Here is a 16708-nt window from a genome sequence, read left to right on the forward strand (position 1 = left end):
CTATTCTGAAGATGTTTTAAGGGGCTGACCAGAAACCTACAGTCGTGTAAGATGGGAAGGGGACAATTTTAGATGTTATTTTTTCAAGCCCCCACCCGGTTTTTTTTTCCTTGGTGAAAGGGAGAGGAAGAAACATACATCTACTGTGTACAGCATGTCAGGTGGAAACCACATATGGAATGTCAGGCGGAAACCACGTACTGCCCTGTGCCTTTTAGAAGCAAATATTCTACTGGGGACGACAATCACAATGGAGAACTCAGAGCCTTGCGCCCTGAAGACATCAACCGAGGAGAGGTAGCGCCCAACTCCGGCTTGGTTGGCGTGCACGTGCGGCAGAGGCACAGCCTGGGCGACCACCCCTCCTCCGGCACTACTTGGCCAGGAGAGAGTGGTCATGTGCACATGCGCACCCCCTGCACACCACACAACCCCCCAAGCAACTGCCATGGCCAAAGCAGAAGCGACTAGCATGACCTCTGCATCCAGGCTGGGATCCAGGTTTGCTCTGGAGGTTGCCCCTCTGTGGAGGCACCTCAGAGGAGCAGACGGAAGAGACACCGGTTCCTGGGACGCCTGGTCCTACAATCCCAGGTGGGATTCCCAGCTCGCCTACCCTCCCCCCCCCCGCCACTTCCTTGCTCTATATGTAGGTCGTTCCTTCGCTTCTCGGCTTACTAGAAACCAAATTCTTCCGACTGAAGATATGATTGATCTTATTTACAAAACAGAAATAGAGTCACAGGTGTAGAAAACAAACTTATGGTTATGGCGGGGGGCAAGGGAGGGGAGGGATAAATTGGGAGATTGGGATTGACATATACACACTACTATATATAAAATAGATAACTAATAAGGACCTGCTGTAGAGCACAGGGGACTCTACTCAGTAGCCTGTAATGGCCTATATGGGCAAAGAATCTAAAAAAAGAGTGGATATATGTATATGCATAGTTGATTCACGTTGCTGTACAGCAGAAACTAACACAACATTGTAAACCAACTCTTCCAATTAAAAAAAATATCTACTTGAGGCCTGAATGATGGTAAAGAGAATCGTTCCAATAGCCTACAAACACTAGTGTACGCTGAGCTGCTAACGTCTCTTCACCTCACCTTTGCTGTGCCGCCAGGGCTGTGATCCTTCTGCTACTGTAACATCAGCCGTTTTCTTCACTAAAGCAGGAAAACCTACTGCCTAACAGTCGGTTCCCCCAAGGGGAGGAAGCTGTTCTCCTGCTGCAGCTGAACGTTGGGGCTGCTAGAGCAGTTCTGTGAGACTCGGCTGAGAAGCTGAAGCAGGAAGGAAGGGGATGGCAGTTGCCCAAGAAGCTTCAGGATCTACTCAACGTAGATGGAGAACTCCATGTATCTTCTGCAGCCTTGGCTCAGAGGCCCAGAAAGAGCCAGGAAGGCTGCTGAGGTCCTCAGATACCCTGCTTGCTTTGATATTCCATCAAGAAGACAACCTTTCCCCAAAGCCACACCCTTGAGCAGTGCCACCAAGTCACACCAGTGCCCCTTTCTCTACCCTTCAGAGAATACCCGGGAGAGAAATATAATAAAAGGGAGCAAAAGACCAGGTCTTTTACCATCTTCTTGTGTGGGTGATCCGTCCTCTTCTTCTAGAACCTCATTTCCCTAGGACAGAAGGAAGGCACTGTGAGTCCATAAAGCAGTGAAATGAGCCTACTGATTGTCAGAAGACAGAACTAATCACCCTCCTGGTATCCATACATTTCCTGTCTGTGTGAGATGGCTGGGAGGCCCAGCAGAGGCAGATTTTGCTTGGCGAGGCAGGATCGGCCCGTAGGGACCAGGTCTGAGGCACGTTCCAGAGGGACCAGGTCTGAGGCACCTTACAGAGGGACCCTGGGACTGTCAGGATTAGCCTTGGTTATAGTTTAGCTCACACTGTTTCTCTCAGGTGGAAATCAAAGTTGTCAAATGAAAAAGCAAACCGTGAGATCATAAAACTTTCAGGAACCCTTTAGGATCCGCAATCCCATCCAGATACTCCTTTGAGAACATCTGGCTCAAGAGAAAGTTGTAGAGTCCCCACTGGGAGCTGGGCATTCCATATACTTCAGGCACACCTCCGTCAGAGCACTTCTCACGCTGAGTTATAACTCTGATTCCTCCATCAGATGGAGCTCCGGGATGGGTGGGATGGGTGGATTGGGGGTGTGGGCAGGCAAAAGCCATGTCACTCGGTCTTTGTGTCCCCCAGTGCCAGGAACATGTGAGATGCCTGTGCCAGGTAAATACTAAGTGAATTGGAGGACAAACACCCTCTCAAGGGTCTGGCCTGGAAGACTTCCCTCTGGAACTCACCCCACGCCTATTACGCTGAGACCAGCGCCCTCTGCTAACCGGACAGTCCCTCTGCTCTGCACCCTGCCTCTAACAGATCCAAGTGCACCACCTTGGAAGGCTTCTTCCAGAAGAGCCCCCATCCTATTTGCATCCTGTGCCAGTGCCGGCAGTCCCTCTGACCGGGGAGGGGCACCAGCGTCCACCTTGCTCTTACCTCTGCATCCTGCTCTTCAGCGGTGGCGACGAGGCCCGCAAAGTTGCAGTCTGGAGACGCCGCTGGCGTCACCTGCAAAGGAGCAACAAAAGTCAAGGTGCAGATGCCACCGGCTCTCCTACCCAGCTCGCCTGGCAGCAAACCCAAACCAAGTCCTCAGGACAGAAGTGGTGCCACATGGAAGATCACATCTGAGGGAGTCTGTGATTCAACAACCCGGTACCGTGTTTTCCAGGGCTCCCCTCCCGAGCACTGGGGGGCTTTGCCGATCTCCCTGGCAGGCCCTGGACTGAGCTCCTTGGGACTCGAGTACAGAGCAGAGCAGAGCGGCGAGGGCGATCCCATGCTCCTCTCTTACGTCTCCTTCTTCTGAGGGGGTCCTGCTGGCGTCCCGGGGGCAGGGGAGAGCCTCCCCGTCCTCTTCCGTGCCAGGGGCGATGTAGGAACCGGACATGGAAGACACGGTGTCGGTGGTGATCTGGGAGGACACCATGGACATGACCTTCCTTCTTCAAGTCTGGGTCCCCAGTATGTTGAGGGGGGCAGAGGCGGGGAGAAGAGTGTTTCCTGCCCTCAGCTCAACTCTTCATGAGGCCTGGCGCATTTGCTTCAGGCCAGCATGGAATCCCATCCCGGGGGCCTTCCCATCACTGGAGCTGAGAGTGGCCTGTCCCGAGGGCAGACGGGGAAGGTCTCCGAAGACTGAGTTCCTGAACATTGCCCCTCATCCCTTTCCTGGCTGGTGATACATGGGGGAGGGAGGATAGGGAAGAGGTGGAAAGTGAGGAGACAGAAAGCTAGCTTCTTGCTTTGGGAAGGGACTGTACCACACCTGAGGGTGAAGTGGCTGAAGGGCTTCTCACCTCAAAAGTGGAGATCAAAGGAAATGCGAAACCTGCCCAGAGAGCTTGAGTCATGGGCTCAAAGCCACACAGGGCAAAAGAGAAAGGACAACTCAGTGCAACATGGGGTCCTGGATTGGGATGTTGGAATGGAGAGGAGCATTACTGGGGTGATCTGCAAGACGTGAAGGGGGTCTGCGGTTACATGGGATTACCAGGTCAGTGTTCATTTCCTGATTGTGATGGTGGTACTGGGATTATGGAGGTGTGTCCTTGTTCTAAGGAAACACACACTAAAGTATCTAGTGCTAATGGGGCAGCCTGTCTGCAACTTACTGTTAAGGGCGCAAAATATATATTGACTGGGATTACATCGAATCTCTAAATAAATACGGAGTCACTGAACGTTTTTTCAAAAAGCCACCCAGCCAAGGGCCGGGGCAGGGATGAATAGGAGGGACAGGATCCACTCACGCTTCCCGCCTCCTCCACCGCCAACCCCCAAACGCTGCCTGCTGAAAGGGTGTGTGAAGCCCTGTGTTCTGGCCGCTTCGGAGCCCCCTCTTAGCTTTGGCTGCTCGTTGGCAGCATCCATGGACCCTTAAAAGTGCCAGTGTTTGGGTCCCAGCCCCAGAGACGCTAGTCCCAAGCATAGGGATTTTCAGGAGCTCCTGGGGATTCTTCCTGGCAGCCAGAAGCTTCTTCAGCCTTTTCTTACCTGGCAGGCAGTTCTGCCAGCCCCTGACCTTGCCCCTCTTCCCCCAGCATGGGCCCAGGCAGAGGGTGAGGAGGGGGGACAGTGACCGGCCCCACCTGTCAATCCAGGATGTACCCCTTTTGGCGGGGGCTGGAGGCTGAGCCTGGGGACCAGTGGAGAGGCTGGAGCCCCCATGTTCCCCCAGTGCTGGGGAGCGTGGGCAGGAAGGCCGGAGGGTGGTGGGGAGAGGGAGGGAGTCGTTGCTTAGGGGGTGAAGGGAGTCTCAGAGGGAGGTTGGGGCAGCCTCCTCAGCAAGCGGTGGGAAGGGGATGGGCTGCCTCCTGAGCTCTGTAAGGCCCCAACCCGCCTGGCCCTGCAGTGTGCGCACCCTTCGGAAATATTTTGAGTAATTAGCAAGAGAAAGCAGCAAGTTGGCGGGGGAATGCCAGGTTGTCCTGGAGCCAGCCTCCAGTGCAAGGAAAGAAAGGGGCCTCAGGAGAAAGGGGCCCGTGGAGGCTGGGAAGGATTGTGTAGGACAGTGCCCGTTTGTGTGTGTGTGTGTGTGTGTCTGTGCGCACGTGCACGTGAGTGCTGGGGGAAGGGGCTGTGCACCACAAGGGCGTGCTGGCGGGGCCAGGTGCAGGCTCGGGGGAGAGATGGGTTCCAGGCAAAGCTGGGGTGAGGGGGTGGAAAGGTGCCTGCTGAGTGTCACATATTTGCTGTGCCTCAGTTTCCCCATCAGAACTCTGGTACGTTGATTCCTCACAGGCTGGAGCTGTAGGGTCTAGGCACCCCGTCTTCCGTCTGCCCTGATGGCCTCCCTCAGCCCCAACCTGCATTGGAGGGAAGGCCCTGGGCGGGGTGAATGAACCCCAGGGTGGCAAGTGGGGCCCCAGGGGCTGGGGCCCTCTGACCTCACACCCTGTCCCTTCAGGAAGGGACCAAGGGAGGGAGGAGCTGGAGACAGGCCCAGGCGAGGACCGCAGGTGAGTCTGGGCAGGCCCTCAACTTGGGCGAGGTGGGGAACGTGAGCCGAGCCCTGGGCAAGAACGGCCTTTGTGAGTGAGTCCCCAGGGCCAGGGAGGGGGCTGTGCCTCCTTTGCCGCCTGCTCCTCGGGGCTGTGGGTACAGTCTCCCCATTGCACATAGAGAGGTGCCGAGGCCCTGGCTGCAGGGGACCCCCGAGGGCCGCCTCTCAGCCCCTTTCTCTCTGGGCACCCAGAGATCATGAGGAGTGCATCAGGGGACACTCTGCAGGCCTTTGGTGCCCCCCCATCTTCCTCCCAGCCATTCCCCCTTGGGCCGTGGCCTCCCCAAAACTGGCCCATGCTTTTCCCCAGAGAAAGTTGCAAGCAGGTCCATTTTGAGACTTTTTAAAACTTTAGTTTTAAAAATGTTTTTATTGTAAATCACTTTCTATGAAAAAGGTTAAATTGCCCGATGGGTTAGGAGAGTGGATGTGGGATGCAGCCCAGGGCGTTTATGGTGGAGCAAGACACTCCCCTGCAGGAGTGCAAGCAAGGGCACGGGGCCATCCCCCCATTCCTGGTCCCAGTGGTTCTAGCAAGCACTGCGTCCCTCCCAGTTAAGCCTCAGCTCTAGCTACACTCACTACATTAGTCTGTCTGTCCCCTTTCCCTCTGCAGCTTGGCTGCCCCAGCCCCTAACCCCCAGATCCCCATCTCCCCGCTGCTCTCAGCCTCAAGTTGGGCTCAAAGATTAGGGACACATACCCTCTGCCCCACCTCTAGGGATGAAGCCAGAAGATCCCAGAGGCCTTAGAAAACCTCCTGGCTCCACCCGGCACCCCGGCCTCCTTTCTGTCTCCTCTCTCTTCCCCCCTCCGCCTAGCTCCTCCTCACAGACTGCCGGGAGAGGCCTCTTGGGTGTTCATTTGCGGTCACCTAATCAGCATTGGTTGTACCTGGGAACTTGCTCTGGATAGAGACCTGGGGAGGAGAGCAGGAGAGAGAGAAGCTTGGAAGCTAAGGTGTTCTGGGGCGGGCCCTGTACTGATGTTTCCAGCTTGGCCAGGGCCCCTCCAAGCCGCAGCTCTCATAGTGCAGGGCCCTTAGCGTGTCTCTGGGGCAGGGAAGAAGTGGATCAATGAAACACTGTGTGTATGGGGGGCTGGGGAGCGGAGGCAGCAATTTGGGTCCTGGGCCCCAATTCTCAGCCTGCTGGACTAGAATCTGAGGATGGCCTGGGCTGGGGGCCGTGTGGCCTGGTGGGGTGAGCTGGCCCAGCCCCTGCCTGGGCGGTAGGGTGTCCATGGGCCTGCACTGGCGGGGAGGGGGGCAGTCTGGGCCCAGACTTCGGTGCTGTCTGGAGGTGGGGCAGGGCCTGGCTTCTTACAAGAAGGCGCCCAGGCTGGCCCAGTCATGCAGGTCAGAGGCCAGTGTGGCATCCCCGGCCTCAAAGAGGGGCTCGGGGGGCAGGGAGCTACGGGTGCTCTCGTCCCAGGGGTGCTCCAGGAAGGATGTGGCCAGGAAGGTCTCATCAAAGTCCAGGCTGTCGGTAGCCTGCTCCGCTGGAGGCCCCCAGGTAACAGGGCACTCGATGTGGTGGCCATGGATGGTGAGGTCCACGTCCCCGTGTGAGGCAGGGCTCAGCGGTGGGATCAGCTCCGAGATCTCCAGCGTGCCCAGCTCCCCGTCCAGCGTGCCAGCGTCCAAGATGGCCTCCCAGTCAAAGTTGCCCTTGAGGGGTTCCAGCTCACCCTGCTCCTCCTGGGTCAGCAGCAGGGGGCTGGAGGGCCGCGGGACCTTGGCCTCCTGCTTGGGCAGCGGCTGTTGACGCTTACGCCCCAGCCTGCCCTCGCCTGCACCCCAGCCCGCCTCCCCAGTGGCCTCCTCGAACTCCCGCAGCAGCTGCTGGGCCTCGGTGCTCACGGTCAGTGGCCCGGCCCATGGGGCGGCGCTGGGCTCTGGCACGGCCTGGCGGGCAAAGGCCGGGTGGATGTGGACTGGGGGCAGCCGCTGCTTCTTCAAGGCCCCACTCAGCAGCCGCTCGGCGTACTGGGGGTCGATGCACCAGAAGCCCCCCTTGCCTGGCTCGTCCTTCTCCCGAGGCACCTTGATGAAGCCCTTCTTCAGGGACAGGTTGTGGCGGATGGAGTTCTGGACACAGGGAGGTAGGAGAGAAGGAAGACAGCTGGGAGAGTGGGTGGGGTCAGTGATGGGGGGTTCCTAGCGCCACTGCCAGTCCCACCACCACCTTCTCTCCGATGGGGGCAGGGGAGACAGAGGCGCTGCTCCGAGCGGGAGGCTCTGGGACACCAGCCACGGGGCACCAGGAGCTGGGAGTGCTGTCGGGGGCTTTTGTTCCCTTTGGCCAGGATATCTGCCTGCTCAGTCATCCGAGCCCTGAGCCGCAGGGTGGCTCTCAGTGCCAGCCTGTCCTGCCCTCCCTCCCTTACCCCGCTGCTTGCGGCCTCTGGTCAAAGGCCTTGGCTCCCCCAGGTCCTGGACGGCCATCTCCCTCTGCCTGGGCCTGGCTGGCCTTCTCTGTTTGTGAAATGAGTGAGTGGGTGTGAGGGTGTGTGTGTGGGGGGCGGGGATGAAGTGTGGGAGGATCTGATGACTTTCCTTGTTTCTAGAGCCGGCTGCTGGCCTGGGCCCTCACCCACCATGTCCCCCTCCTCCCACCCCAGGCTCTGAGGCCTCAGTTGATTATTACCCAGCCAAGAGCATAGCGCTCATTCCTGGGGCCTCTCAGGCTTGGGGTAGGGTGGGGGGTGGTGGAGGGTCTCTGCTTTCTCACCAAGGTTACAAATGGTACCTGCCCCAGGGTCAGGGCCCAAGCAATCGTGGAATAGCTGTGATTACAGGAACTCTGATCCTGTGACCTGTGCCACAGGGAAGGATCTGTGCATCCTCAGGGTCTCTGTCCCCAAGTAGCCCCTGATCCTGATGGTCGAAGAGGCTCAGGGCAGCGTGTGCCCAGCCTGAATCACCATCCTGCCTTGTTCAGGCCTGGGTGCACAGTCCAAACCACGCTGGGGCACAGGGGTCTGGGGCCTGGTGGGTGGGGCCGGCAGGTGAGTAGTGCCCCCTGGCAAGACTGGGAGGTTTACATGGTGGTCTGGGCCCCTTGGCTGCTCTGTGCCAGGTTCCGGAGACTTGGAACATGAAGCCAGTGTGGGAGGAAAGAGCCCCTGTGGAAAGCACGTGGCTGAGGTAATTGTCCCCCCAGGGAGTTTGATGAGAAGAGGGGGAGGAGTGTAGGCAGGAAACTAGGGAGGGCTTGGGGTGGGGGCTGGCACAGCAGCTTTCGGAAGGCCCCGTAGCCCTTCCACTGGGACACCGATGGCCTTCACACCCCGCAGCACGCCCCTCTCCCCTCCCAGAGCCCCTCCAGCCAACTGAAAGCAGGCGGGATGCAGAGTCTGGCAGGAACGATGCTCTGCCTCCAGTCAGGCCCTGACAAACTGACCTTGAGGAGGGGAGTGTCGAGGAATTCCAGGACTTGGGACAAAAATGTGTCCCTCAGTCCATCAACCTACCCTGGGGGGCTGTGTCCACGCATAGTTCAGCCCTGGTCTTTGGGCTGAGCCTGCCGGACGAGTGACAAGTTCTTTCCCCTTGAACCTCTATGTCGGCACCCCTGCAGCCCTCTGAACATCCTCCCTCCTCCGTCTCTGAAGTCAAAGGGGCAGCAGTCCAAGCACTGGGCTCCCTTGAGGTCCTTCCTGGACGGCCTTCCTCTCTCGGGGCCCTGGCCGTACCGCGCCTACTTGGCCTGCGGATCTGGGATGTGAGTCCAGTCCGCGAGGGCATGGGGAGGGAGGGAGGGAGTGCCTCCCTACCTGCCAGGTGGGATCAGCGTGGCGGAAGTAACAGAAGTTGTCCGTGATCCACTTGTAGATGGCCGACAGGGTGATCTTGGTGGCCTTGCTGGCCTGCATGGCCATGCAGATGAGCGTGGCATACGAGTAGGGCGGCTTCACGTGCGGGTTGGTGGCGTAGTCCACGTCGTCGGGAGGCGAGGCCTGCAGCCCCGAGGGGGCGCTCCGCGGCGTGCAGGAGGACGTGGGCTTGCCGGGTGTGTGCGGCTGCCCCAGGCAGGCGGGGTCCGCCGCCAGGGGAGACCCCGGCTCGGCCGAGCCTGCCAGCTCGTGGGAGCCGTGGGGGTCGGTGTCCCCCGAAGGCAGGGCGGGGAGCTCGGCGTTGAGAATGGAGAATTCCTGCAGCCACTGCAGGCTGGTCAGGCTGTCATTCAGGGCGTTGGACTCCTCCAGGCCGCCTTCCGGTCCGGCCTCCTCCGCTGCCCCTGCTCCCGAGACGCGTAGCCAGCTCTCCGCCATATGTGCGGGGACTCTCCGAGGGGGCTGTCAACATCCACGAGCCGAGCCGAGGGTGGCCGCCGAGCTCTCCGGCCCGCTGACTCCCGCGGCTTCAGTTACGCAGCCTCCCGGAAGCGGGCTTCCATCCCGCGATCCGGGGGTAGCCTCCTCCAAACGGAATGTGGTGCCTGCGGGGACCAGAGCGGGAACTGAGCCCTCTTTCCCCACCCCCGAGGGGAGAGTGTGGGCGAGGGGGGAGGCTCTTACTAAAATCCTTCCTGCAGCCGGGGAGGATCTTTTACTGCCGAGGTCTGGGAAACAGAAGGTGTGCCCGGGGCTCCGACCCACACGGGGTTCGCCTCGCTCTTTTCCTCTTGGATCTTTTAGAGGAGACTTAATTAGCCCAACGAGGGAATAGTGTAGGGGCATGCGAGGCCACCCCTTTCTCCCTCAAAGCGGGGAATTAACCCCCCTCTCTCCGTCCACAACCAATGGAAATGGGGCGAGAGAGTCCAGGAGGGCAGTACGACGGGTCGGGGGGCGGGGGAGGTCGTCTGATCTTTGAAAAGGGATATTAGGATGGGGCTCAAGGGGAAGGAAGGAAACAATACAGAGAGTTATAAGGGGGTGGGAAGTGAGTGTCCCCCAAACGCCTCTGATGTCAGTCCCCGGGCCCTCCACTTCCGTCGGGGACGGATGGGAGAGCGGGCTGGTACTGACGCCCTCCCTTCCCACGGCCGGCAGCCCTCCCCGTCCCTTACCTGGCTCAGAGCGCAGCCCGGGCCAAAGGAAGCTTCTCAAAGAAATTCCTCCCACCGCCCACCCTCACCGCGGCTCTCTGCTCCCAGCTCCAGGGCCCAGCCAGCAATCCTCGTCGCCACTCACGCCCGCCGGCGCCTCTCTGAAAGCCAGCGGCTGGGGACCGGCACTCAGTAGCCGCTCGCAAGGCGTCTCCTGCTGCCGTGGCGACGCCCCGCCCATATAAACAGCTTCCGCTTCTGCCATTGGCCAGGGCATCTCCAAAGAGACCGCGGGCTCTTAACGGCTCTCTCACGCGGTAACTCTCTTCCAGCTCCCTCCTGCCGCCCTCTCCCGCGCGCGACCCAGCCCCCTACCCGCCACCGCGTCCCGGCTCCGCGCATTCCCGCCCGACGGCCCCGCGCAGGGCTCGGAGAGGCGCGCGGCTCGGCGCTCCCGCAGAGGCCCCGGGGCCCTCGGCGAGCAGTTCGCCGCGGGAACCGTCCTCCGCCCCACCCCCTTCCCATCTGGGCTGCTCAGAGGTGGCGACGGCTCCTGGGACGCAGCCCGTGGCGCGGGGGCCAGGGCTGGGTGCATGCTTGGGGCTTTCCTTTCCTCTCCTCTGGGCTGCGAGTGGCCCTTCCTCACGTTTCTGCGGCCTGTCCCGGTCTCCCGACCGAGTGTCGTCTTGGTGCCCGCAAGCAGGTCTGACTCTCCGATGCCACCTGCCGCTCAGGTCCGCAGAAACCGCAGCCCCGGTCGCAGGCACCCCAAGGCGGCTAGGGTAATCCAGTGTTTCCCGGTAAGCGCCCCCTCCCCGCCCCGTCCTCAGCAAGATTCCCAGAAGCTGACATTCCAGAGGCTTCTTCGGAAGCGCTCTCCCTCCTTTCCAGATAGCCGAGGAAACAGAGCCGTTGGGTGAAAGCCAGGAAAGCCGTGGACTTGCCAAATTCTTTGACTGGGGTCATTTGCCCCATTCATTTCACCAGCCTTTAAGTGACGGACTAACGGTGGACTGTGGTCCTTCCTCCTCCCCTCCCCCAGCCTCCCTCCCGTCACCAGCTTTCCTGCTCTTCAGTTATTGAGGAGCTGCAGTTGGAAGTTCTCTGGTTGAAGGGGGTGGGTGGAGGTGAGGGCTCCTTATCAGGCCTCTGGGCAGGAGCTGTGCCCGGGGGATGGTACACCAGCTCCCACCCAGAAACATGTCTTTTCCTCTACCCCTTGCCCTCTCTCACTCCTCCATGTCCAGCTTGTCTTGAGTCAAAGTTTTTTTTTTTCTTCCCAAGTATTTATTCTTTTATTTTAATTTTTATTTTATTTTTTTATTAGTTTCTGCTTTATAACAAAGTGAATCAGTCATACATATACATCTGTTCCCACATCCCTTCCCTCAGGCATCTCCCTCCCTCCCACCCTCCCCATCCCACCCCTCCAGGCGGTCACAAAGCACCGAGCTGATCTCCCTGTGCTCTGCGGCTGCTTCCCACTATCTACCTTACGTTTGGTAGTGTATATATGTCCATGCCTCTCTTTCGCCTTGTCACAACTTACCCTTCCCCCTCCCCATATCCTCAAGTCCATTCTCAAGTAGTTCTGTGTCTTTATTCCTGTTTTACCCCTAGGTTATTCATGACATTTTTTTAAATTCCATATATATGTGTTAGCATACGGTATTTGTCTTTCTCTTTCTGACTTACTTCACGGTGTATGACAGAGTCTAGGTCTATCCACCTCATTACAAATAGCTCAGTTTCGTTTCTTTTTATGGCTGAGTAATATTCCATTGTATATATGTGCCACATCTTCTTTATCCATTCATCCGATGATGGACACTTAGGTTGCTTCCATCTCCGGGCTATTGTGAATAGAGCTGCAATGAACATTTTGGTACATGCCTCTTTTTGAATTATGGTTTTCTCAGGGTATATGCCTAGTAGTGGGATTGCTGGGTCATATGGTAGTTCGAGTTTTAGTCTTTTAAGGAACCTCCATACTGTTCTCCGTAGTGGCTTTACCAATTCACATTCCCACCAGCAGTGCAAGAGTGTTCCCTTTTCTCCACACCCTCTCCAGCATTTATTGTTTCTAGATTTCTTGATGATGGCCATTCTGACTGGTGTGAGATGATATCTCATTGTAGTTTTGATTTGCATTTCTCTAATGATTAATGATGCTGAGCATTCTTTCATGTGTTTGTTGGCAGTCTGTATATCTTCTTTGGAGAAATGCCTATTTAAGTCTTCTGCCCATTTTTGGATTGGGTTGTTTGTTTTTTTGCTATTGAGCTGCATGAGCTGTTTTTAAATTTTGGAGATTAATCCTTTGTCAGTTGCTTCATTTGCAAATATTTTCTCCCATTCTGAGGGTTGTCTTTTGGTCTTGTTTATGGTTTCCTTTGCTGTGCAAAAGCTTTGAAGTTTCATTAGGTCCCCTTTGTTTATCTTTGTTTTTATTTCCATTTCTCTAGGAGGTGGGTCCAAAAGGATCTTGCTGTGATTTATGTCATAGAGTGTTCTGCCTATGTTTTCCTCTAAGAGTTTGATAGTTTCTGGCCTTACATTTAGGTCTTTAATCCATTTTGAGCTTATTTTTGTGTATGGTGTCAGGGAATGATCTAATCTCATACTTTTACATGTCCCTGTCCAGTTTTCCCAGCACCACTTATTGAAGAGGCTGTCCTTTCTCCACTGTACATTCCTGCCTCCTTGATCAAAGATAAGTTGACCATATGGGTGTGGGTTTATCTCTGGGCTTTCTATCCTGTTCCATTGATCTATCTTTCTGTTTTTGTGCCAGTAAAACACTGTCTTGCTTACTATAGCTTTGTAGTGTAGTCTGAAGTCAGGGAGCCTGATTCCTCCAGCTCCGTTTTTCGTTCTCAAGATTGCTTTGGCTATTCGGAGTCTTTTGTTTTTCCAAACAAAGTTTGAATTTTTTTGTTCTAGTTCTGTGAAAAATGCCAGTGGTAGTTTGATAGGGATTGCATTGAACCTGTAGATTGCTTTGGGTAGTAGAGTCATTTTCACAATATCGATTCTTCCAATCCAGGAGCATGGTATATCTCTCCATCTATTTGTATCATCTTTAATTTCTTTCATCAGTGTCTTATAATTTTCTGCATACAGGTCTTTTGTCTCCTTAGGTAGGTTTATTCCTAGGTATTTTATTCTTTTTGTTGCAATGGTAAATGGGGGTGTTTTCTTGATTTCACTTTCAGATTCTTCATCATTAGTGTACAGGAATGCCAGAGATTTCTGTGCATTAATTTTGTATCCTGCTACTTTTCCAAATTCATTGATTAGCTCTAGTAGTTTTCTGGTAGCATCTTTAGGATTCTCTATGTATAGTATCATGTCATCTGCAAACAGTGACAGCTTTACTTCTTCTTTTCCAATTTGGATTCCTTTTATTTCCTTTTCTTCTCTGATTGCTGTTTCTAAAACTTCCAAAACTAAGTTGAATAAGAGTGGTGAGAGTGGGCCACCTTGTCTTGTTCCTGATCTTAGTGGAAATGGTTTCAGTTTTTCACCATTGAGGACAATGTTGGCTGTGGGTTTGTCATTTATGGCCTTTATTATCTTGAGGAAAGTTCCCTGTATGCCTACTTTCTGCAGGGTTTTTATCATAAATGGGTGTTGAATTTTGTCGAAAGCTTTCTCTGCATCTATTGAGATGATCATATGGTTTTTCTCCTTCAATTTGTTAACATGGTGTATCACATTGATTGATTTGCGTATATTGAAGAATCCTTGCATTCCTGGCATAAACCCCACTTGAGCATGGTGTATGATCCTTTTAATGTGCTGTTGGATTCTGTTTGCTAGTATTTTGTTGAGGATTTTTGCATCTATGTTCATCAGTGATATTGGCCTGTAGTTTTCTTTCTTTGTGACATCCTTGCCTGGTTTTGGTATCAAGGTGATGGTGGCCTCGTAGAATGAGTTTGGGAGTGCTCCTCCCTCTGCTATATTTTGGAAGAGTTTGAGAAGGATAGGTGTTAGCTCTTCTCTAAATGTCTGATAGAATTCGCCTGTGAAGCCATCTGGTCCTGGGCTTCTGTTTGTTGGAAGATTTTTAATCACAGTTTCCATTTCAGTGCTTGTGATTGGTCTATTCATATTTTCTATTTCTTCCTGATTCAGTCTTGGCAGGTTGTGCATTTCTAAGAATTTGTCCATTTCTTCCAGGTTGTCCATTTTCTTGGCATAGAGTTTCTTGTAGTAATCTCTCATGATCTTCTATATTTCTGCAGTGTGAGTTGTTATTGAGTCAAAGTATTAAAAGCGTGCTGGAGAAAGTCGGACAGCAACTTTCACAAATAAGCCAACTGCGCAGTTAACACCTCTTCTTCCCTTGTGAACAGTTTTATTCATTTTTAAGAATCATGCAGCAGTCCATAAATATTGCATCCTTGACGTCCCCACTGTAGTGTGCCCATGAGTGTACTCCAGGGAGTGAGGGGTACACAGATGGCACAACAGTACACACATATTTACACACACTAGGTGTGCAGATCCTAAAGCACAGTGAGCAAGCAGCATGCCAAGGTCAGGTGAACAGGACAAAAACCCTCCCCAGGTGAGATGGCTTAACGTGTGTGGATCCGTGCCCAGGAGACGCCCCAGCGTTGGCATGGCCTCTGGTAGGATGGGACTGGGGAGGAGAAGGAAAAAGGGCTCTGTGAGAAGGCTGGGATCACCACACCACCCGGAAGTGAGCTCATAGGTGAGCTCCGACTTGAGTGTGGCAGGAAGGAACCCCAGGCCTCCGGTTAGTCTGTGTCCTTGTGTGAGAAACCAGGCCCCGTCATATTCTCTGTGGGTCAACTGCTAACAACATGACCATCTCCAGATGATGACTGGGGCGGCTGTCCTGTTCCCCGACCAGGCTCTGTGCCCTGTTCCCTGATCCCAGCCCTTTTGGATGGGATATTTCTGCTCGCCAAAGAGCTAAATGAGGGCAAAGAGGTGCGGGGATGGGGGAGAGAGCAGGAACTGTCTGAGAAACAGGAGTGAAGGGCCACTTCTCACCCGGGTATGTCTTGGTTATGGAACCAAGGCCTTGAGGAATCTCTCTGAGCCTCTTCCTGGGAGAAGACAGACCCTCCAGAAAGGGTGAAGACAATGGCTTCCTCTTAGGGTTCCTGGCCACTGTGGCGACTGTTTACCTACATCTCCTTCATCTCAGGTAACACCACACTCTGAATACTACCTGCCGGGAGAGGAGGTGGATCTGTATGCCACCACCCCAGGCTCAGGGAGAGTCCCCTTCCCTAGTGCTTCTGGGGCTCAGATTTCAAGGAAATCAGGAAGTGTGGTTATTGCTGGAATCATCAATATGAAAGGGTCTGTAAGAATGTTTCGGGGAAAGAAAGGACATTAAATGGGGCCTGAAACAGCAGAGCCCACTGCAGGATTTCAGAGCGGGTGGACACGGGAACTCAAGGCGGAAGGTGAGATTCAGGCTTGGCTCATGTAGTGTCTGTCAAGACCACAGGCCTCCCCCTGCCCGCCCCCAGGGCAGGATGTGAACCACAACCACCAGGCAGTGAGGGTCACCAGGCACCTGGTGGCGCAAAGCAGCCACACAGGAGGTGCAAAACATTCCCCGGCACTGGGCTCTCTTTGAGGCCTTGGGAAGGACCCTGAAAAGCTCTTCTAGGGCAACAATTCCAACTACTAATTCAGGCCATCATGGTGGGCATAGCCTAGGGCTCTGTCATATCTCAGCCTCACAAAATGTTGGATCCCACTTTGCTTCTCAATCTCATGCTCCACTAAATAACCACCTCTTCCAAAAGCCAGCAGACAATGCATCTATCAGAGAGCTATGAGGAATCCATTGATAACACTAGTGTTGAGGGACGAACAGCCAACAGCTTACGGTCTTGCTGTTTCAGGCTGTTATTTATATGCCCTACAGCAGAGTGAGGTGGGGTGCACATGTGATTTGAACAATATCTCTAAATCTCTGATGAACCTATGGAAGGCAGTACCTCCGGCTCCCCCCATCAGGCTCAGCTGATCTGGAGGACAGGGGAGGAAAACCGGTGGGGTGGGGAGCCTCCCAGACCACCACTGACCCCAGCTCAGCCCTTCCCCCAACCTCCTTTGGGGTTCCTGGGCACCAAATGAGAACCACCGGTCCACCCCTCTCTCAGCTTCTTTCTTCAACTCTTTCAGAAAAGCGGGGTGGAGACGGGGGCAGCAGGGGTAAGAATGCCACCTCCACCTGACAGGGCGGTAGTGATGAAACGTGATAATATACGACAGTCCCTAACAAGTGCCTGGTACATAGAGGGGGTCAAAAATGCCTTTGCAGTGTCACCTTAGGATGGAGCCCCAGGCCTTCCTGAGTGCACCTGATCATAAAGAACTCCCCGGTAGGTCATCATGTAACTGAGGGGTTCTCAGATTCAAGGCCTCCTTCCTAAGCAGACACACGAGGCATAGCCTCTGCTACCAGAAGCAAGAACTGTTTTCCCAACCAACCTTCTGGTGGTTGCCACTGCTTCTTGTCCTTGAGAGAGGAGCTCCTAATGCATTTTGAGGGAAACCCCACTTACAGTGCAATATGGCTTTCCCTTCTCACAGGAGTCATCCCCCAACGCCACCCCA

The 16708-nt window shown here is 54.9% G+C and overlaps 1 protein-coding gene across 1 annotated transcript; it reads right to left on the bottom strand.

The window, feature by feature from the left end:
• Positions 1–6420: 6420 nt before the first annotated feature.
• LOC309793327 (forkhead box protein J1-like) lies at positions 6421–9374 on the bottom strand (the record flags this gene model as incomplete). Its single annotated transcript, XM_082603805.1, has 2 exons — positions 6421–7188; positions 8877–9374. The coding sequence occupies 2 exons, from the start codon at positions 9372–9374 to the stop codon at positions 6421–6423; spliced, it is 1266 nt and encodes a 421-aa protein (XP_082459931.1).
• Between the last annotated feature and the right edge of the window lie 7334 nt (positions 9375–16708).

The sequence above is a fragment of the Mesoplodon mirus genome, assembly GCF_964341445.2.
Source record: "Mesoplodon mirus genome assembly, chromosome: 18".
NCBI classification, from domain to species: Eukaryota; Metazoa; Chordata; class Mammalia; order Artiodactyla; family Ziphiidae; genus Mesoplodon; species Mesoplodon mirus.